Below are 23300 nucleotides of genomic sequence, written 5' to 3'. Positions count from 1 at the left end.
TATGGATATGAATGGATGGATAGATGGGTGGATAGGTGGATAGATATGGCTGTATGGATGGGTACAAATGAATGGATAGATGGGTAGATGGATGGATAGATATAGATGTATTTATGGGAAGTATGTATGGATATGAATGCATGGATAGATGGGTGGATGTGTGGATAGATATGTATGGATGGATGGATATGAATGAATAGATAGATGGGTGGATGGATGGATAGATATGGATGTATTTATGGATATGAATGGATGGATAGATGGGTGGATGGATGGATAGATATGGATGTATTTATGGATATGAATGGATGGATAGACGGGTGGATGGATGGATAGATATGGATGTATGAATGGATATGAATGGATGGATAGATATGGATGTATTTATGGATATGAATGGAAGGATAGATGGGTGGATGGATGGATAGATATGGATGTATGAATGGATATGAATGGATGGATAGATGTGTATGTATTTATGGATATGAATGCATGGATAGATGGGTGGATATGTGGATAGATATGTATGTATTTATGGATATGAATGGATGGATAGATGGGTGGATGGATAGATAGATATGGATGTATGAATGGATATGAATGGATGGATAGATATGGATGTATTTATGGATATGAATGGAAGGATAGATGGGTGGATGGATGGATAGATATGGATGTATATACAGATATGAATGGAAGGATAGATGGGTGGATGGATGGACAGGTAGATGGATGGATATGGGTGGAATAAAAAAAGGAATATTTTGACACTGTACCTAAAACAAGGTAGGAGAAAGCACTGGTTTCAGATGATATAGTTCCTTAACTTCAGTCAAGTTACTTGTGAGTTTATCACCTAAATTTTTGTATCTGTGAAATGGATAAAAATGCCAACTTTATAGGACTGCTGAGAGAGAAATTAGATAAATTAAGTGACAATTATTGAATATTATAAACCTTCATAAGTATGAGCAATTATGTTAACAGTAGAACATAGCTGCTGTGTTCACCCCTCACCTGCCATCCTCAGTCAAAGCACAGGTTGGGCTAGAGCAACAGGAGTCAGGGCCTGTAGGTCACACCTGCCATCTGGAGCCCTTGATCTTTTGGAGCAGATTTTCACCTCTTGGAATATTCCCATTTGATTTCAGGCCAGCCTCTACAAATATATTTTCTTCCTTCCTTCATTTCTGGCATTCTGACTCTCCACTTACCCCTTTTGCAAGGGATGTATAAGTAGGAGCTGAAGCCCTGTGTGGGGGTCACATGATCCATACAGTTTTTGAGGAGGGTCGCTTTTTTCTTTGTGATAGCTCAGTTTTAACAACTCTGACCTGTTCAAGGCAGGATTATCTCAGCAATGTCTTAGGGCAGGCAAACCTTGCTTCCAGTTCTTACAGACTCGGGGAAACACTACAGGGGAATGCCTTTCTTGCTAACAACAGCCACTGTCCTTTCATTTGCTTACCTTTTCTAGGCAGCCTGCAGTCTAGAAAAAACTCTTTACCCAAACACCTAATTGCCTCCTAAAACCTGAGGGAGGTGTTACTAAAGGGCAGTGCACTTGAAAAGAATGTTTGGTTCATTTTAGGCTGGTGTCATACGTGCATGTGAAGAGTTGATGCTTTCATTGGAAACTCAGGGAAAATGGGCTACAGAGCAGATGGAGTAAGTCGGGCCGCTGCCCAGCTCCTCCTGCGTCAGCATTTCCCAGAGATCTATTATATGGTTTGAAGTGATGTATGTTATCGCAGCATTGGAGGTTATATGACTAGTGTACAAAGACACAATTCAAAGCCAAGTCTTAGTGGTTTTAAATTATCCATGCCCCATCTTTCTCCACTTGCACAGAAAATTGCAAGTTGATAGCTAGTGAAATCTGGTTGTCAGATTTTTTTTTTTTTTTAATCGAAGGGACCTAACTTTTAGCTCTGTGATACCCGTAAGTATATGTTATATGTAATTCCCACGTTGGAGGTATCTTTTACATTACATAAGTGGATTCTTGATCCTGCTACAGGGCACCAGTTCAGAACAGACCCACTTATCTGGATTGAATAATGCACATCTATTTGCTGAGAGTGTTATGTGTGCATGTGTGGGTGGCTCTGGCTCATGTCTTGTCATTACTGGCCAGAGTCTTATCCCGTGGCTCTGGCTGATGGGGAACACATAGAATGAAGTCTGGTCTCCAGTTTCTTAACACTAAGGGAAAAGAGGACCAGCAGCTGTTTCTGTTTAATGGCGATTATCTTTGGGATTGTGAGTGTTTTGAAACTTTTTTACTCTTACTGCTTATCTGTAGTTTCTGATTTTTTCTACATTAGTTGTATATTGCTTTTTAAGGATAAGGAAGTAATAACTTTATAATAAGTATAATAAGGAGGAAAATGCTTTTCTCTTTTTTTTCTTATTAAGAATAAAAAGAGAGCTGGGCACGGTGACTCATGCCTGTAATCCCAGCACTTTGGAAGGCTGAGGCAGGGGGATTGCTTTAGCCCAGGAGTTTGAGAACAGCCTGGGTAACATAGTGAAACCTCGTATCTACAACAAATACAAAAATTAGCTGGGCATTGTGGCATGTGCCTTTAGTCCCAGCTTCTCAGGAGGCTGAGATGGGAGGATTGCTTGAGCCCAGGAGGTCGAGGCTGCAGTGAGCCATAATCGCACCACCGCACTCCAGCCTGGGGTGACAGAGAGAGACCCTGTCTCAAAAAAAAAAATTGTTCTTTTGCCTTTAGTGAGCTAGAGGCATGGGAGAATTTAAATACCTAGGATACATCTGTTATGTAGCAAAAAGCAATGGAGAGCTTTGGGTTATTTTAGCCCTTTTCTTTGTTTTTGTTTTTGTTTTCAAAGTGAAAACAAGTTTATTTAGAAAGTAAAGGAATAAAAGAATGGCTGCTCCATAGACAGAACAGTCTAGCCCTTTGTTTTTAATAAAAGTGTGTTTTCCCACCTCTGGCCTTGCCTGCCTTGGGCGAAGCCATGTTGAATCCCGTGTTGTTTATTCCTTGTCAGTCACTTGGTTTGTCCGGGGACTGAACCGCTCTTTAAGCAGTCTGCCCCTTGTCCCTGTGCATGACAGTGGGCTAAACCTGATCTAGCCATGGACTTGGGACAGAGGACCCCACACCACAAGGGAGGTGGAAGTCAAGACAGATGGCAGAACTGGCAACAAGACACACTATTCTCATGTCTGATGTAGTCTTGCCTTTCACCAGTGCCTTTCACACCCTACTGGGAACCCAGCTGAGTGGCAGGAGGGCCTAGTGATGCAAGAGGTTAAGACATGGTAGCAAGGAAGGGCTGGCATCGACTCTTTGGGACCGTTTGAAAATGTACATTGCCCAGAGTTTCTGAGACCATCGAGTATATTGGTAAAACCCACATCTGTTTTTAAACCACGCCCTTAGGTGCTCCTTTCTAACTAGGAGGCTACTACAGAAGAGTGACCTTGAGCTGTGCTTGGAGGACCAGCTGCATCACATTCACCAGGCACACTGGTGAAAATGCACATTCCTGAGCCTGCCTCAGACCTATGCAATTAGAGTCACTGAGACATCCTACTGTTCCCCATGCATCTCCATGTAATGTCTTGGCAACCAGATATACAGTTTCTTACAACTAGAATTATTATTTATATAAGAGTTTCATGATTAGGAATTATTTATTTCTTAAAAGCCATTAACAGCCTCTATATTTTTTCTTCTTTCCATCTAGCAAATTATCAAGCACCTACTGCATATTTTGGTACATGCTAGAAATGACTTCATGGAGTCTAGGAACTTTGGTGGTGTTTAGCCTTGTGGCTTTGGAACCTTGAGGACGTCAAGGCCATGAATGTGCCTGGACTTTGGGGAGGAGGTTGAGCTTTGGAGAAGTTGGGCTCATAGTCGTCTTCTCCACATCAACTTGGGCAGCCCTGTTTTCTATTTTGAGTTGCCATGTATGAGTTCTTTTACAAAATATATTTTCTTCTCATTAAAAAAGGTGGGGGGGCACTGGGCATGGTGGCTCACGCCTGTAATCCCAGCACTTTGGGAGGCTGAGACGGGCGGATCACGAGGTCAGGAGATTGAGACCATCTTGGCTAACATGGTGAAACCCTGTCTCTACTAAAAATACAAAAAATTAGCCGGGTGTGGTGGTGGGCACCTGTAGTCCGAGCTACTCGGGAGGCTGAGGCAGGAGAATGGCATGAACCCGGGAGGCGGAGCTTGCAGTGAGCCAAGATGGCACCACTGCACTCCAGCCTGGGGGACAGAGCGAGACTCCATCTCATAAAAAAAAGGAAAAAAAACAACAAAAAAAAAGGCGGGGAGGGGGAGTAAAAGAGACAGAGAAGGAAAGTAAAAAACAGGCTTAATGATGTTTACAATCCCATTCGAATCTCATTTTCTACAATTTGCTACTTGAACTTGTCAAAAATCATGTTCTAAAGGAAAATCCCTTTTTTGCCTTCATCCTATCCCTTCTCACATAAAACAAGACCTTGTGGTTCAGGGTTCGTTGTTGTAAATAACCTGTCAAAATCTCAAGGATAAGTATTCCCCCTACAAACCCTGCCCCTGATCTACTCATGATGAATCCTTTCATGTAATGGCAGGCAAGTTAATTGGCATAGATTGTTAGTCATTTTCCAAATGATAATGTTCACTGGTGCAGATAACCAAGCTACTTGGAGATAGTTAAAGAGAGGTCCTCCACCTGACAATACTGTGTATGCCTTGGAAGGGCCGATTATGGTTTCTGAGATATGGAAGCCATGATTTAATGCTGCAACTTGGAGGTGGAGGATTTGCAGAGGTTGTTTTGGGGTAGAGGAGAATGCAGAATCTCCCCTCTCTGAATCATGGCTTATTCCTTGGAAACCTGTCATTCACAAACCCAATTATGTGCAGGTAGAATGTCAACTCTGACAGAATGAAACCAATGCACCCTTTGTGTGTGTGTGTGTGTGTGTGTGTGGTGTGTGTGTGTGTGTTTTAATGAAATCCTGCTTTACTAGCAGGTTCTATTTTCATAAATGTCTATTTTAAAAAAAGCCAAATCATGTATTCCCCACACACTTCTGAATATGTTTCATTCAGGTGAGAAGCCTTAATCAGTGTGTTGAAAGAGAGCTGTTAGGTGTTGCTGTGCGCATTTTGCCAAAGGGGGAGAGATGCAGGAATGAAGAGAAATCCTCTTAGCATTACCTCTGACCCTCTGCCCCTTTCTGAGAGTCTGGGCCTTGGGTTCCCAATTTATAGATGGAGGTTACTAAATTAGCCATTATCAAAGGCTGTCATGGAATCACTCAAAGGTTGAAAATTCTTTACAAAGAAAAATGTCGTGCCACGGGAGTGCCGGTTAATTATAAATGAGAAGTGGAAGGCAGGCAGCTAGCATGGAAAGCAGATAAGGTCCTTGTGGCTTTGAGTTACTATTTAGGGTTTTGGGTTTTTTTTCCTTTTCTTCCCCTCTCCTTGGTTTTGCTTTTGTGTGGGTGTGAGGTTTTGTTGTTGTTGTTGTTCAGAAGTAAAAGGGTATTCTGTGGTTAGAATCAGATTTTCTGTAAGTAACTTTTTGGTTCAGTGGTCAGAGAGAGCCTACTTTGAGTCCCTGTTCTGCTCACTATTTAGGGTTGATTAACTGCTCTGAATAGTTCAGTTGCTTAACTGCTTACAAGCCACTTAACCACTCTGGGCCTTTGTTTTCTTCTGTGGGAAGTGGAGATAATATTTCCTTTCTTGGAGGACTGATGGAGATAATATTTCCTTTCTTGGAGGACTGATGGAAGAGTCATGTATGTAAGTTATAAAGCAACTCAAATGCCGGGCATACAGCTCAGTGTGTGCCCCCTCCCCATCCTGACCACCTGTATCCTGCTTCTTTCTGGTTTTCAGTAGCACTTACTGCCTTTAATATACTTTGTGATTGAATGACTCGTTATGTGTATTGTATGTTTCTCCCCTCTGAGAACGCAGGCCAAGAGGGCAGGGATCTTTGTCTTGATTAGGTATCCAAGTACCTAGAGCAGACCTTGGTACATGGTAAGTGCTTGTTAGTTATTTGGGGCTTGTTGTTGTCGTCATTGTTTTGTTTTTGTTTTGGGGTGTGTGTGTGTGTGTGTGTGTGTGTGTGTGTTGAGACAGCTTCTCACTCTGTCACCCAGACTGGAGTGCAGTGGTGCGATCTGGGCTCACTGCAACCTTCACCTCCTGGGTTCAAGCGATTCTTGTGCCTCTACCTCCCGAGTAGCTGGGACTATGGGTGCCTGCCACCATGCCCAGCTGAATTTTTTTTTTCTTTTTTTTTGTATTTTTAGTGGAGACATGGTTTCACCATTTGGCCAGGCTGGTCTCGAACTTCTGGCCTCAAGTTATCCATCCACCTCAACTTATTTGTTGAGTGACCACATAGGGCCTCAGCCCTCCCCATCTTCTCTTTTCTGTTTATCCTTCTACTTGTTGATGCTTATTCTGGATCTGATTCTGCACTCCTCGTCTGTTTTCTTCTTGTCTTTCTTCCTTCTCCTGGAGCCTCAGTTCATTAAATCATGTCCATCCAGCATTAGTGTGCTCTTCCCTGCATAATCAGTACCGAATAAATGAATTTCATTGGTGGATATTTTGGGACTGAATTTGGTAAAAGTTTTCTACATTTCAGTGTTCAAGTATGACTTTCTAGTAAAAAGCATTAGTCACCAAACAGCTTACTCAGTTTACTTAAACACACTGAAACTTGTTTTTCCTTAAGTCATAAACTGGAAAAAGAATTCTTGGAGAAATAAACTGACTGCTTCCCAACAGACCTGACCATTGTGCAGTAACTGATTAATTAAAGAGTTACTGTTCAAATGAGCTCTATTTTTAAAAGCAACAACCAGGGTTTGGATGGAACTTCTTTGAGTTTGGAGATGCAAACCAGATCCAAGCTGTGCATTCTGTCTGTGTATATTTCTGATGCGATGAAAGCAGGAAATGGAGGAATCTGACAAGCCAAAATCAGTTTGGTTAGACTAAACTGATTTTGTTTCTTCGAGTGCATTTTTATGTGGAAATTCAGGTACAACACATCAATAGAATAAAGATATAAAACAACTAATCATCTTGATAGATGCAGAAAATGTGTTTGACAAACTCCAACACCCTTTTGTGGTAAAAACAACAAACTAGCATAGAAGAGAACTTCCTCTACCTGATAAAGAGCATCTACAAATAACTCATGGCTAACATAATACTTAATGCTGAAAGACTGGTGCTTTCCCCTTAAGATCAAGAATGCAACAAAGATGTCCACCCTTGCTACTTCTGTTGAACATTGTACTGGAGGTTCTAACCAGGGCAATAAGACATGATAAATAAATAAAAGACATCAGATTGAAAAGGAAAAAGTAAAACTCTCTATTTGCACATGATATAGTCTTATATAGAGAAAATTCTAAAGAACATACACACACAGAAACACACACACACGCACACAAGTGCCTAAACTAATACAACTAATAAATGATTTTAGCAAGATTGTATGATTTAACATCAGTATAAAAATCATTTATGTTTCTATACAATAACAATCTGAAAATGAAATTGGGAACAATTCTAATTACAATAGCATCAAAAAGGATAAAATACTTAAGAACAAATTTAAAAGAAGTACAAGCCTGTGCCTAAAAACCACAAAATATCATTGAAAGAAATTAGATTGAAATAAATTGAAAAGTAGTCAGTGTTCATGGATTGGCAGACTTAATATCATTAAAATGGCAATACTCTTCAAATTGATAAATTGATCTACAAAGTCAGTGTATGTCTATCAAAACTGTAGCTGGCTTTTTTTCTATTTGCACAAATTGACAAACTAATCCTAAAATTCATATTTTATGAATGCAAATGCAAGGAATGAAGAAGAGCCAAAAGAGTTTTTTAAGAGAAGAACAAAATTGCATGACTCATATATACTTCATGATTTTAAAACTTACTGCAGAACTACAGTCATCAAGACAGTGTGGTACTGGCACAAAGATGGACATACAGACCACTGGAATAGAGCTGAGCATCCAGAATAAACTCTTACAGCTATGGTCAGTTGATTTTTTTTTTTTTTTTTAGGCGGAGTTTCGCTTTGTCGCCCGGACTGGAGTGCAGTGGCCGGATCTCAGCTCACTGCAAGCTCCGCCTCCCGGGTTTACGCCATTCTCCTGCCTCAGCCTCCCGAGTAGCTGGGACTACAGGTGCCCGCCACCTCGCCCGGCTAGTTTTTGTATTTTTAGTAGAGACGGGGTTTCACCGTGTTAGCCAGGATGGTCTCGATCTCCTGACCTCGTGATCCGCCCGTCTCGGCCTCCCAAAGTGCTGGGATTACAGGCTTGAGCCACCGCGCCCGGCCGGTCAGTTGATTTTTTGACAAAGGTACCAAGGCAATTCAATGGGGAAAGATTATTCTTTTCAATAAATGGTGCTGAAAGAACTGGATAGCCACATGAGAATGAAGGTGGTCTCCTACTTAGTGCCATATACGAAAATTAACTCAAAATGGATCATAGACCTAAATGTAAGAGCCAAAACCATACATCTCTTAAATTAAAACGTAAGAATACATCTTTATTACCATGAGTTATGCAATGGCTTCTTAGAAATGATTAAAAACAACAACAACAAATTAAACTTCATCAAAATTAAAAACTTTTGTGCTCAACAGATGTCATCAAGAAAGTGAAAATACAGCCCACAAAATGGAAGAAAAAATGTTCCTATCATATATCTGATACGGGACTTGTATCCAGAAAGTATGTGAAGAACACTTATAACTCAACAATTAGAACACAACCCAATGAAAAAAGATGGACTAAGGTTTGGTATAGACATTTCTCTATTCTAAGAAGATATATAATAAGCACATAAAAAGATATTCAACATCATTAGCCATTAGGGAAATGCAGATCAAAACCACAATTAAATACTGCTTTATACCCACTATAGTAGCTACGATAAAAGACAGACAGTAACAAATGTGACAAGAACATGGAGAAAATGGAACACTCATTCATCAATGGTGGGAATGTACAAAGGTGCAGATATTTTGGAAAACAATTTGGGAGTTCCTCAAAATGTTAAATCTAAAGTTGCTACATGACCTAGCAATTTCATTCCTAGAAATATATCCAAAAGAATTAAAAACATTGGCTGGGCGTGGTGGCTCACACCTGCAATCCCAACACTTTGGGAGGCCAAGGCGGGCGGATGACAAGGTCAGGAGATTGAGACCATCCTGGCTAACATGGTGAAACCCCATCTCTACTAAAAATACAAAAAAATTAGCCAGGCGTGATGGCGGGCGCCTGTAGTCCCAGCTACTTGGGAGGCTGAGGCATGAGAATGGCATGAACCTGGGAGGCGGAGTTTGCAGTCAGCCAAGATCGCGCCACTGCACTCCAGTCTGGGTGACAGAGTGAGACTCCGTCTCAAAAAAAAAGAAAAATTAAAAACATATATCCAGCTGAGGGCAGTGGCTCATGCCTGTGATCCCAGCACTTTGGGAGGCCGAGGCAGGTGGATCACAAGTTCAGGAGTTCAAGACCAGCCTGGCCAACATGGTGAAACCCCGTCTCTACTAGAAATACAAAAATTAGCCAGATGTGGTGGTACATGTCTGTAGTTCCAGCTACTCAGGAGGCTGAGGCAGGAGAATTGTTTGAACCTGGGAGACCAGAGGTTGCAGTGAGCCGAGAGGGCGCACTGCACTCCAGCCTGGGCTACAGAGTGATACTCTATCTCAAAAAAAAAGAAAAAAAAAAAAAGTAGCCAGGCATGGTGGCATGCACCTGTGTGGTCCCAGCTGCTTGGGAGGCTAAGACAGGAGGATCACTTGAGCCCAGGAGGTCAAGGCTGCACTGAGCCATGATTGCATCACTGCACTCCATCCTGGGAAACAATGAGAATCTGTCTCAAAAAACAAAACAAGACAAATATCCACACAAAAAAATTGTACATAAATAATCAGAGCATCATTATTCATAAAAGCCGTAGGTGAAAATAGTCCAAATGTCCACAACTGATCAGTGAAAATGTGGTATGTATGTACAATGGCATATTATTCAGCAATATAAGGGAATGAAGGATTGATACATGCTACAACTTGGATTAACCTTGAAAAATCATTTCGTATGAAAGAAGCCAACTTCAGAAGACCACATATTGTATGATTGCATTTATATGAAATGTCCAAAATAGGCAAAACCATAGAGAGAGAAAATAGATTAGTGGTTGTCAGAGCCTAGGGGGCAGGGGGATATGGGAAGTAACTGCCAATGCTCCTGGGGTTTCTTTTTTGGGGGGGATGAAAATGCTATAAAATTAGATAGTGATGGTTCACAATTCTGAATGTATTAAGAGTCCATGAATTGTACACTTTGAAATGGCAAGTTTTATCGTATGTACATTGTATCATCACAAAGCTGTTATCAAAACATCAGGCACATCTGGGGATTAAAATTCTAGGCTCTTTTATCACCTTTATAAGGTGCTACTGAAACTAACAATTTTAAAAAGAGTGAACATGAAATAACTTATTTCCTTAAAATTTTCCTCCTCTATTTTTTTTTCTCTTTTTATTGGTGGAAGCTAGAAATGCTTTTGTGTTGCTGACATCAACATATTTATTGCTTCATCATTTCTGTAGCTATGGATAAGAGAACAGATGGTAACCTTAAAAGAAAAATGTTCAGTTTGGGAGATTTTTATCTTTGGCTGCTACCTTTTGAAATAATTCACATGCATGATCTTCTTATATATAAAAAAACCCACCAACATAGGGAAAATTTGGGTTTCTAATTAGAATTCCGAACCTACAGGGATCTTTAATGGAGGTGAAATTGTCTTTCCTGTGAGATCTTAGGGCCAGACATGTTTCGTGAGAAAAAAATATGTATGTTTGCTCTTCTTCTTAAAGAAAATTTTACCTGCATTTTTTAAACCATTTTCTCCATTTTCCAGGGCTTAGGAACCTTTCATAAAAGCAGTATGTTGTCAGTATTTGTTATCTACAAGTAACATTTCTGGTCAGCATATGTATTATGTATATGTAATTGCTATTACAGTTAAGGAAGTTGTGGTCATGGGCCATATCCAGTGGTCTACTTAGTAAAATCAAAACTACATTACCATTCCTCTTGGGGTATTGATTTAGAAGAGAAGGCTGGGGTCCACATGTAAACACCCTTTGCATACTTACCTGGTGGCCTCTGACCTTTCATGCTGTTTTCACATGCGTGTACCACGCCTTCTGCAAAGACAGGCATGTTCTGGAACCCTGCTTGTGATGCCTTTGCCTGATACCCATTGCCAAGGAATGTGTTCATGGTTTGGGATCCAGGGGCTGGTGACTGGCAGGCTCTTGAAAAAAAAAATGTTTTTTTTCTTTCTTTCTCACCTGCTACCTTTACTGCCTGCAGGAAGATCTGCCTGCACTGCAAGTGTCCCCAAGAGGAACACATGGTGACAGTGATGCCGTTGGAGATGGAGAAGACCATCAGCAAACTCATGTTTGACTTTCAGAGGAACTCGACCTCAGATGATGACTCAGGCTGTGCCTTGGAAGAGTATGCCTGGGTCCCGCCGGGTCTGAAGCCTGAACAGGTACCATTCTGGGTGGGAGCATGCTGGTGGTTTGGGTGTTTCACTTTGTCTTACTGGTACTTCCTCATTCCAGTTCTGTAGGAAAAGTAGACTTTGCTGATTCAGAGAAGCGGTAGGGCTAAATAGGTTGAAGATGCCAGGGGCCCAAGTGGAAAATGAGGAAGGGAAATGAAATTGAGCCAGGAGTGATCCATTGCTAATTCATTCCGTATTGTCATTATTGACCATTACCAGGATTGTCTAGAAATGTCTCAGAAACATTGGTTTTAAAACATTAAGAGAGTGAAACTTGGTTTTGGGGGTGGAGAAGAAGAGTTCTACCTTGGCTCTGAGTCTTTACAGTAAGACTCTTCCGATAAAAGAGTGAGGAAGTGTGAATTTTCCTTACTCTTCCCAGTGATTATGCTGTGTTCAGACATTAAGTTTGTAGCGTTACTTTACAAAGAAAGACACTGGCATTTCCTGAAATGTCTTGGCACCACCCAAAGGCTGTAAACATCATTGGCTTGATGAAAAGGTCTTTGTGGCAAATGAAATCAGGCACACAGGCAGGTTTTGTTTAACCAGCAAGGTATTATTTAAAAATTTAATTAGCTGCTAATACTTTTAAATTAGGGATTTTTCATGTAAAGGTGTACCACATTTTTCTCAGTGACATACAGCCTCTTGTATTTCTTGGTACTTAAAATTTTCTCCTCCACCAGCCCCATGTTGTTTAAGAAACTCTTTTATAAGCTGGGTATTTTCATGATGTTTCCTGTGAAAATCTGAAGTGCCAGAATCTGAAGTGTTTGACCACTGTTGACTTCCTCTGACGTGTAAAATTTCTTTCTCAGGACATCTTCTCTACGTCCGAAAAAAAGGTTTTAAAGTTTAAACAGCCCTTGAAATTTTAACTCGGGAACTGTAGGTGTGATAATGCTTTTAGGGAAAATTCTTTTTAAGTTTTTTTTTTTAACTTTATTTTCAGTTCATGGGTACATGTGCAAGTTTGTCACACTGGTGTCATGGGGGTTTGTTGTACAGGTTATTTCATCACCCAGATATTAAGCCTGTTACCCATTAGTTATTTTTCCTGACCCTCTCCCTCCTCCCAGCTTTCACTTTCTGATAGGGCCCAGTGTGTGTTGTTCCCCACTATGTGTCCATGTGTTCTCATCATTTTGCTCCCATTACATGAGACATGCAGTATTTGGTTTTGTGTCTCCGTTAGTTTGCTAAGCGTAATGTCCTCCAACTCTATGCATGTTCCTCCGAAGGACATGATCTTGTGCTTTTTATGGCTGCACAGTATTCCATTGTGTATATGAGTCTAATATCTAAACTCTATAAGGAACTTAAACAAATTTACAAGAAAAACCAAACAACCCCATTAAAAAGTGGGCAAAGGACATGAACAGACACTTTTCAAAAGAAGACATGCATGAGGCCAACAAACATATGAAAAAAAGCTCAACATCACTGATCATAAGAGAAATGCAAATGAAAACCACAATGAGATACCTTCCCACACCCATCAGAATGGCTACTACTAAAAAGTAAAAAAAAAAAAAAAAAAAAACAGATGCTGGCGAGGTTGTGGAGACAAAGGAATGCTTATACATTGTTGGTGGGAGCATAAATGAGTTCAGCCATTGTGGAAGACAGTGTGACAATTCCTCAAAGACCTAAAACATTAATACCATTTGCCCCAGCAATCCCATTGCTGGTTATATACCCAAAGGAATATAGATCTTTCTATTATAAAGACACTTGCACACATATGTTCATTGTAGCACTATTCATAATAGTAAAGACATGGCAGGAACCTAAATGCCCGTCAATGACAGACTGGATAGAGAAAATTCTTTATAATAAAGGAGAACCCAAGAATTCACCCATAACTTAATAGTAGTGATACTAATATAATCTCATTGATTAGCCATTGCTCATTTTCTTCTAATTTTGAAGTTGCAAATTGACAGATGAAATCAGGGAGACAGGTAGGATTTGTTTAGCCAGCAAGGTATTGTTTTAAAATTTAATTAGCTACTAATACCTCAAAATTAGAGATTTGCTTCATGTAAAAGTTTGTATTTATGTCTTGAAAATTTGAAGATCTGGTATCTCATCCCTGTAAGGATATAATTGTCTGGAGTTGAGTGATGGCCATTCCTTTTAGACAAAGCTTGATTATACCAGATCATCCCAGTCTCTACAAAGTCCATTTTATTTTTTCGTGTTACCTTCCAGAACCCTACAGGCACTTCCGTTTTGTGATCTCTGTTCTAATTCTCACTGCAGGGGAGAAAATGTCTTAGAATAGAAACACTCCCAGAAAATAATCTCCATGAGAATTGAAGGTAATTCTCTGTTGGGTTATTAACAGGAAGAAATGAGTGCTTTTTCCTAGTTTGTGAGTTGAGGTTATATCTTCTGTTTTAGTAAAGATTTTATTATTAAATAATTAGTTTAAGAAGAATGAGAGTGTTTGATTGAGTTTGTTTAGACACTCAGAGAGGTAGTAGCTGACTGCACGACTTTGTTTGACATTGCCATTCTACCACCAGTACTTGAACAGTGTGTTTTCATACCTAGATACACCTGTGAGCTTGTTTCATTTTCTTGCTAACCTCATTTCCAACAGCTTCGAAGCAGCCCATCTTTCTTTTGTTCACCTGAAGGACATTGCTTCTTGCTAAATTGGACTCTGAATTTTCCAAAGTTAAGCTTTTGTCAGTTTCCTGCTTAAAATGAGTTTTCTCTAAAACCATTAAACATCATTCTATGAAATGCAGATTCAGAGAAAACTTTCTACTCATATTGACCCAAGAAAACAGACAATTTCAGAAGCTAGGGTTTTGATTAAATTTGTGATTTCAAAAGTGAGTACTAATGGTGTTTTTGCAGGTCCCTTGACTCATCCAAAATGAATGTCTTTGGGAAGCATAAATCTGAAATTTCTTCGATTTGTTTTGAAAGAAAATGATTATGCCATTAAACAAGTGGTTTGAATTATGTCAAATGAAAGCGTAGTCCCATCTCTAATAATTCTGTTGTTCTTTGGATGGTTTTCCCTATTTCCTACACTTACTCAAATCTTTTTGACACAGATGATTAGAAAAGGAAATAGCTCTGCAGAGAGAGAAAACCTTCTCAAGTTATTTTAAGAATTCTATAGCACCTAATAAAATATGCATCTATATTAATGGTGTTTGAAGGGGTCATATTGCATGTAAGAAATGAGCTTCAAATTTTTAAATTAGAAGATCTTCTAAAGTCTATTACATACAGCACTGTTTATGAATTTAAAGGGTTTTTTTTTAGAAAGCTGTATAGTATGCTGTAAGAAAAAATTGAGTTCCTAAATGCCCTTCACTAATAAAAATTCTGATGTTTAATATATTAACTGTCTGAGAAAGTCTATTTTTCTATCAAGAGAAATTATAGGGAATGTAAAAATGCTTTGTCCTGGAGGCAAAATATTAAAGACTAGTTAGGGTTGAGAGTAATGTACTTTCATTTTTGTTAGAAACCTTTCATTTCACTCTCAGGTCGTAGGTTGGTGATACACCTTCAGGTGATACTCTTTATTATTTTATTTCTCCTGAGAAATGCCTTCAATTGAATATAATGCAAATGAAAGTCCCCTCCCTTTTAGGCAAGTGTTCTTGAATATAGGCATTTAATTGCATAAAAATTCTCTAGCTGTAAAACCCAACCTTTTAAAAATAGTGGGGAAGTAATAAATATAACAAATGATGCCAGAAAGGAAAGGCATTTATCTCGTGATATTTAATGACTGAGCTGAAAACTAATCAGAGAAGTTGTTCAGATCCTTTGCCTCTGCTCACTCCAAATAAGGTGTTTAATGGTAACAGAACAGAGGGCTGGAATCTGCCCCTAGTTGACCATCTGAAGTCTTTTTTTATTTTTTTTATTTTTATTTTTTTTAAGAGACAGGGTTTTGCTGCCACACAGGCTGGAGTGCAGTAGTATGATCATAGCTCACTGCAACCTTGAACTCCTGGGCTCAAGGGAGTCCTCTCGCCTCAGTACTAAGTAGCTGGGACTGCAGGCGCATGCCGCCACACCCAGCTAATTTTTGTATTTTTTGTACAGAAGGGGGGTCTCACTTGTTGCCCAGGCTGGTCTTGAACTCCGACCTCAAACAGTTCTCCCAAAGTATTGAGATTACAGGCATGGGCCACCACACCTGGTCTGAAGACATTCTTAAGGCATCAATTTCATTTCAAACTCAAACAGTGAATAGTGTATACCCTTTCTCTTTCAGGTGCTAGGATGATACATTTACAGTAGATAATATTAAAATAAGAACTTAGAAAATAATTAACAAGCTCTAAGAAGGGCAAATGGTGAAGAGGATTTCTCAGCCTCAGCACTATTGACACTTCGGACAAATAATTCTTTTCTGTTGTGACTGTCCTCTGCATTGTGTAGGATGCTTAGCAGCATCCCTGGCCTCTACCCACTAGATACCAAAAGCACTTCCCATTTGAGGTAACCAAACATGTCTCCAGACATTACCCAATGCTCCTGGGGAATAGGAAAACCACTGGGTAAAAGTGATGTTAAAAACTGGAGGATATCTCAGCAGAATTCTGGCCCAATCAAAACGAAAAAGGATGACTCAATTTAGCAAGTATTTATTGAGCACCTACCATGCTCTAGTTCCAGCTTAGAACAGTTGCTGCCTTGTACCATGGGTATTATTCAGCAGAGTGAAAAAGTGGGGATCCCACACTGCTTGAGCAGAGGCTGGTGCTCCCTGAGGCAGATCCTGCCACCTTTGCTAAATCAAAATGAGAATTGGAGCTGCATGACCAGTTGGCCATGGAGGGTCACCTTTTTGTTCTTCAAACCAAAAATAACTTTTTCCTCTTTTATAAAAGGAAGACTTGTTCATTAAAAAAGAAAAGAAAAATGTGAGACATCCAGGAAAGCAACTAAAACTCACTCATAATTCCACCAACCAAGGAAAATTGTGTTTCAACCTTTTTGCCTGTGTTTTAGTCTGTTTTCACACTGCTGATAAAGACATACCCAAGACTGGGCAATTTACAAAAGAAAGAGGTTTAACTGAACTTACAGTTCCGCATGGCTGGGGAAGCCTCACCATGATGGCAGAAAGCAAGGAGGAGCAAGTCATGTCTTACATGGATGGCAGCACACAAAGAGAGCTAGTGTGGGAAAACTCCCCCTTACAATAACCATCAGATCTCATGAGACTTACTATCACGAGGCCATCATGGGAAAGAACTGCCCCAATGATTCAGTTACCTCCCACTGGATACCTCCCACAACACATGGTAATTCAAGATGAGATTTGGGTGGGGACACAGTCAAACCATATCAGCCTGTATATTCAGGTTTCTATGTGTGTAGGAGTACATTTCTGCTTTGATTTGGACAAAAATGTGATGATGCTCTCCACTTATCCTGAGCTGTCTTTTCTAGGCCATATATTGTGAACATTTTTCTGCATCGGTATATTTCAATCTGGATTATCCTTTGTAATGGTTCGATAGTTTTCTGTTGGTAGGTTCTAACCTGGAGTGGTACCACTACCTCTAGAGGGCATTTGGAAATGTATGTTTGGGAGAGGGCAATTACTATCTAAATGACTGGGGGACTCCACTAGCCTATGGATGGTGCCTTAAGATGCTAAGCATCCCAAAAAGCACCAGATGATCCTGCGCAAAGGAGAATGGACCCATCCCAAATGCCAAGAGTATCATCATTGAGCACCATGGAGCTGAGGGTTTAGTTTTGACTACTTGCATTGATTGACGGCTTTCCTCTATATTACAAGACAGCAGCAGCTAACCTTATGCATTTTATACATGTGCCTGCTCCTCTCCATAAGCATAATTTCTGGAGGTGTAGTGGTCATGTATAAGCTTTTCTGAGGTTTTAGATTCATGATGCTACACCACCCTCCAGGAGGGTCGTAACTGGTATGTCTTGTGGGTGGATAGCTTTCATTGGGTGCATGTGGGTTTTCTATTAGTTCTTCTCCTTGCTCCTCCTTGAAACTCTGAAGAGGCCATCAGATTGCTTCTTCTGAGTGGATATCTTTTTCATTGATGTTTTGGATACTCCCAAGTGTTCATGGAGGGTTCTCAAATATGAATATCTCCAAAGGTTAGTAATTTTACCTTGACTGTAACTGTGTTTTAGCACAGAATAAGTTGCAATTAGATTCATCATCCAGAACACTCAACTTTCACTTCAAACTGTCGCAGGAAGGATGAAGAATAGATACTAAGTGTGATTGCCTAGTTTTTGGCTTTCCAAACCTTTTTCTTATAAGTGGTAAAATAGGACAGCCAGTACTACCCAGAGACAGGGGTGAATTAGTTGGATTTGAGCCCCGGGAAGCTCTAAAATATCTCTTTGGGGAGTATATAAAATTATTTATTTGGCTTTTATTTTAGTGACTATTACTCATCCATCAGGTGTCAGATTAAATGTATCTCCTCAAATAACTACTTTGGCTAGCCCCAATACAGGATTAGGTCCTCAGTTACATGCTTTGTAGCAAACCCTGCAATTTTTGTTATTAACACTTATAAAACTTGTAATTAGATACTTATTGGTATAAGTATTTGTTTAATGTTTGGCTTCCCTACTTTCCTTTAAGGTCCAAGAGGGCAGGAATGTTGCATACTTTGTTGTTTAGGAATCCTCCCAGCACCTAGCACAGTGCCTGACACATGGCCTGACACATATCTCAGCAAACATTTGTTAAGAGATAGGCCGACGACAGGGGTCCTCTGCAGAACCAGAAATGTTCGGGTCACGTCACACTGAAGAGATAATAGCCTGTGGCATTGTTTTCTACATAAAGAATTATTCCATATCAATTATTTCTGTTCCCTCGGCTGCTCCTAAAGATTTGTATTCTAAGCAGATTCCCCTAGCCATCCCAACTGCTTCAGAGTTTTCTTAGGTTGCAAAAAGGCCAGAGAGGGTGACATCTTGCAAAGGGCTGCACTAAGCAAACCTGAGGCAGCTCCACCAGCTCTAAGTCCCTGGGTGTGGAGCAGGGTTGGAGGAGCAGTGGGTCTGGCAGAAGCCCACTGTGTATTCAAACCTAGACACCATTTATGTCCCAGTCTGAATCTGGGGAGCCCAGTGAGAGCCATGGCATGAGGAGAAAACAGCATGGCCCAGTGGGAAGAGCCTTGCTTCTGATATCAGGCAAATCTCTCTGCTACTCCATCACTTTCTGACCACAGTAAAGTTGTTCAATCTCTGGGACCCTCAGTTTCCTCTTGATGAAGATGACAATGATGATGGAAAAATTATTAAACTTTCATTGAACCCTTGCTATGGGCCCACCATCCTTTTTAACACTTTGCATGCATTATCCCATTTAATTCTCAACCCACCTTATTTGGTAATTACTCTTTCTGTCTCCACTGTAGGGTGAGTAAAGCTAGGCTCAGAGAAGTTAAATAACTTGCCCAAGATCACACAGCTAATGAATAGCAGAGACAGATATAATCTCAGACAACCTAACTGTAGAGCCAGTACTACTAGACCTGAAGATCACAGCGCTGATCTGGCCATGGATGAGAGAGTGCTTATAATACTCCTGGCCCTCTGCTGCACATAGAAGTTGCTCAATGAGTCAGTTGTTTCCTTCCCACCTTTCTTGTGAAATAGTAGTATGTGACTAACTAATTACTATTGCCCTGAGCCAACACAAAGAAGAGCAGAAGGAACATTTGGCTTCCGGGAAAGAGGGAGGTTAGGTGGAGATGGAGAAGACAGGTTAAGCATAGGGTTTATAGGAATCCTAGAGTCCTTCGCGGCCTTCTCAAAAGGTTTTCATAAAGTAATTTTGAATTCTGCCAGTATGGAAAGCTTTCTGTTTCCCAGGCCTTCTGCTGCGGGATTGTTATAAAGATACAAGTTTGTCCCAGTGAAGTTCTCTGGCTCTATGGAGCCTGAGGAAGTTATTCAGGGCCCCAGATGCAGCCTCTTGATTCTGAATTCTCTAATGTCTCAAGCAGGCTTTGGGGCTATCTGCTGAAGTACTGAGCTCTGCCACCCACCTTCCTTGGTGCCTGAGATCTCCTGCAACATCACAGTCCTCAGACCTGCAAGGAATGAGTCCTTGGGGAATTTTCTGTAGGCTTCTCAGAGTGCAAAGGGAGTCTTCCCACAAAGAAGAATATTCTACACATCTCCCTTGGGGGATCAACAGGTCAGCAGAGGCTCCTTGATTTGGCCTCTGTGCCGGTTGGAACCTTGTTAGTACCTGTCTCCAGTGCTCGGCTATGGGCTTCTTGGCAGCATTCCACTTGATTTTCCCCATGAGAGTCCAAGGAATGAATCAGAGAGCATGTTAGAAAATTGGGTGAAAAGGAAATGGCCACTGGGCTTTTTTTGTTTCCTCATTCACCTGTTTAAGGTTGTTTATTTTATACCTACTATGTGTCAGGCAGTGTTCTGGGCACTGGGGACAAAACAATAAACAAGAGACTTAAGGTTTCTGCTGCACTGTAGTTCTGTGAAGAGTAAAGACAATTAGAAAACAAATAATTTCAGGTTGTGATTTTTTTAAAAAACCCTAGTGATGTTAAGAATAGAGATGTAAATATTTAGAAAACTCTTACGTGTGTCAGACATTTTCCTGGGTGCTTTAGAAGTTGCTTCTCACTTAATCTATCCTATATATATTTTAAAAAATAAATAAATAAAACAGTTTCTGAGATCATGGATGTGGACCGGGATGCTGAGGGGATTGGCTAATTTAGCCTGATGGTCAGATCCAACGTCTCTGGGGAGGCAGTATTTGAGCTGCTACTGAAGATGCCTGCTATGCAGAAATCTCATTTGTTACAGAAGGTAATGTATTCATTTGAGTGAAACTCAGAAGTGAAATGAAATCGGTACCAACTTTATGCACAAAGAATTTGGGAAGAGTGTTGGAAAACTGTTTGGGGGGAAATGAATGGAGGCCATGCAGTGTTCAGTGCTTGCTAAGGCATCCCTGGACATGAAGGTGGGACAGTCCCACTACCTTGCTTGCCCCTGGGAAATTGGAGGCGCCTGATCATCCATCCCCTTGATGTTTCTGCCCCAGGTGCAGATAGGTCAACAGAGAGCCCCCATTTGACTACAGAGGTATGTTAAATTCATAGCAAGTACTCTACTTACATTTATTTATGTCCATACTACCTTCCAAAATGTGAGTCTGTTAGAGACGGACATTGTCTTATTCACCACTCTATGCTCAGTACCAAAAATAATGCTGGCACATACTAGTCATTTAATAAACAGGATTTTCGTGAATAAACAATCTCATTTAATCCTTGGTACAAAATCCTCTATTTTTCCGTTGAAATCATTGAGGCTCACAGTATCAGAAACTTGACTAAGATGCCACAGTCAGCGAGGGACAGAGACAGGACTTACACCGGCCATCTGTCTGACTCCAGTGCCCATGTGGGCTCTTCCTCCTCCACCCCTTCCTCATGCACAGTGAAGAGCATGCACATTGCTCCACTCAGGGAATCAGATCCAAGAAAGCAGACGTGGTGTCAGTTGGAGGAGGGGAGCAGCATGAGTCACACAGGCTCTTTCATTCTTAGGGATGGGAAATTTCTCCTAATCTGAAGTTGACCTTGGTGACTAAGGAATTCATCTTTTCCCCACCTCCAGTTTCCCCACCACTGCAGGAAGCAGCCATGACCCTGCTTCAAAGATTTGTTGCCCTATCGACAATCTCTATTTATCCTTATCTCTTCTCACTCTCTTACCCTGGCTTTACTGTACTTCCTCCAGGGGCTCTCATGTTCCTGGTACAGATAGCATCACGTACCTGGGCACTCAATAGTGACATTCATTCAGCAAGTATTTATTGAGTGCCAACTATATGCCAAGCACTTTCCTAGGCACTAGGATATAGCAGTGAAAGGCAAACAGGTACCCCTGCCTTTGTGGAGCTGACAGTTTAGTGAAGGATGTGGACACCTTAACAGCTAAATAACAAGACACATTCAGAGACCGATGTCAATTAGCAAAGCAATAAAAAAGGGTGATATGATCTAGAGGAAGGAGTTGACAGGCTTTGTCTGTAAAGATCTAGCTAATAAATATAGGCTTCATGGATTATGCAATCTCAGTGGCAAATCCCCAACTCTGATGTTGTAATGCGAAAGCAGTCATTGACAAGAGGTGAACAAATAGGCATGGCCATGTGACAATAACACTTTACTTACAAAAACAGGAAGGGGGCCTGATTTGAAACACAGACCCCTGATTTAGGGAATCTATCTACTTTACATTGGATGGCTAAGAAAAGCTTCTCTGCAGAAGTGACATTTGAGCTGAGTCATTACATGGAACGATGGTTTGATTACCAAGATTTGGTCTGCCTCTTCCGGTGGGTTTCAAAATGAGGCTCCCATACCAGTAGCACTAGTATCATCTGGGAACATGTTAAATGTAGACTCTTAGGACTTGCCCCAGACCTAATAAACCAGAACTCTGAAGATGGAGCCCAGGAATCTGCTTCAACAAAGCTTTTAGGTGTTTCTTATGCATGACAAAGTTTAAGAGCCATTACTGTTGGCTAATGGAAAAGCCACATTGCTAGGAAGAGATGAGGCCACATCTTGACTCTGTCGCTTATTAACTCTGTAACCTTGGGCATCTCAAGCATCAGTTTTCTCAGCTGTAACACAGGGATGCTTCTGCCCAAGTCTAAAGTAGCTAACAAAGAAGAAGTGAATTCATCTCTGTAAGGATCCTAGGAGAAGGCAGACACAAAATAGGTCCTCAGCAAATGGTAGCTGCTGAACTCATCAGAATCATTATTTGAATCTCCAAGATGCTAAAGCAGATTTGCGTGCAGATACTAATGAATGGTGTGCCCCAGAAGCTACCCCATCCCATTCCTGGCTTTTTGCCTTTGACAGGCATGCCCTGGATATCACCCAAATACAAGGCTGATTGTTAAAGGAAAACTCAGGATGCTTTTAAAAGTCTTTCATTGGCCCTGTTTCTTCACCTCCCTTTCTGGCCTGTTAACCTAGAGCATGCGCTGATCCCTTTTACTGCAGGACCATGAATTATACAGCTGTGACTCACCACCACCCGGCTGGGGCCACAGTGCCAGGCGTCCAGCTTTACCGTCAGCTTTCAGGCTACTGACAGTTTGCTCTTTTATGTGAGAAGCTATTTATACCAGGAGGGACAAAGGCTGGCAGATGCTGGGGGAAGGGAGAGAAGAATGACAAAATGGTTCATCTCTCAAGGTCTGCTGGGTGGTTTTGGCTTATAGGAAAGGAATGCACAATCTAATAGCCCTTCAAAAAACCCCATAAAAACCATCATTAGACTCACCAGCCATTTGCAGAGTGTTGTCTTTATTTCATTACTCCATCAGCACATGCTGAGATCAAAATGGAATTTCATGGTGCAGGGAGATGCATGTCTCTCCAACTGAATTGGATTAAATTCCCCCTAAGCTGCATCTCCTAGTTTGCCTTCACTGTCAGTCACCTCAGTGTTTTCAATGCAGTTCAAGAGATGAGTTGGGAAGGGAGGGAAGAAGGGGGCAGGAGGAGGCTTCAAAGCAGTCCACCTCACTCTTCTCGGGAAGCCAGTCACGTGAACAATGCTGTGTTTATCTTGGCTTCAGAAATACACTGATGTCAT

The 23300-nt window shown here is 40.9% G+C and overlaps 1 protein-coding gene and 1 long non-coding RNA gene across 5 annotated transcripts in view; one reads left to right on the top strand and one right to left on the bottom strand.

The window, feature by feature from the left end:
- The window catches only part of PRICKLE2 (prickle planar cell polarity protein 2), a 358609-nt gene that overhangs the window by 241163 nt on the left and 94146 nt on the right, over positions 1 to 23300 (top strand). For all 4 annotated transcript variants that reach the window (XM_033210349.1, XM_033210348.1, XM_033210350.1 and 1 more), the window contains one exon: positions 11441 to 11624. In XM_033210349.1, the coding sequence (XP_033066240.1) occupies positions 11441 to 11624 (184 nt within the window). The remainder of the gene's footprint in view (positions 1 to 11440; positions 11625 to 23300) is intronic.
- On the bottom strand, positions 8846 to 23246 carry LOC117083090. Its single transcript, XR_004436933.1, has 4 exons — positions 22986 to 23246; positions 20252 to 20305; positions 16286 to 16416; positions 8846 to 11699 (listed from the first exon to the last, which is right to left on the bottom strand). It is a non-coding gene; the product is annotated as an uncharacterized LOC117083090 (long non-coding RNA).

Source organism: Trachypithecus francoisi, unplaced genomic scaffold (assembly GCF_009764315.1).
Source record: "Trachypithecus francoisi isolate TF-2019V2 unplaced genomic scaffold, Tfra_2.0 Lachesis_group0, whole genome shotgun sequence".
Classification (NCBI taxonomy): Eukaryota; Metazoa; Chordata; class Mammalia; order Primates; family Cercopithecidae; genus Trachypithecus; species Trachypithecus francoisi.
The sequence above is the reverse complement of the archived record's forward strand: the minus strand, read 5'-3'. Positions and strand labels throughout refer to the sequence as shown.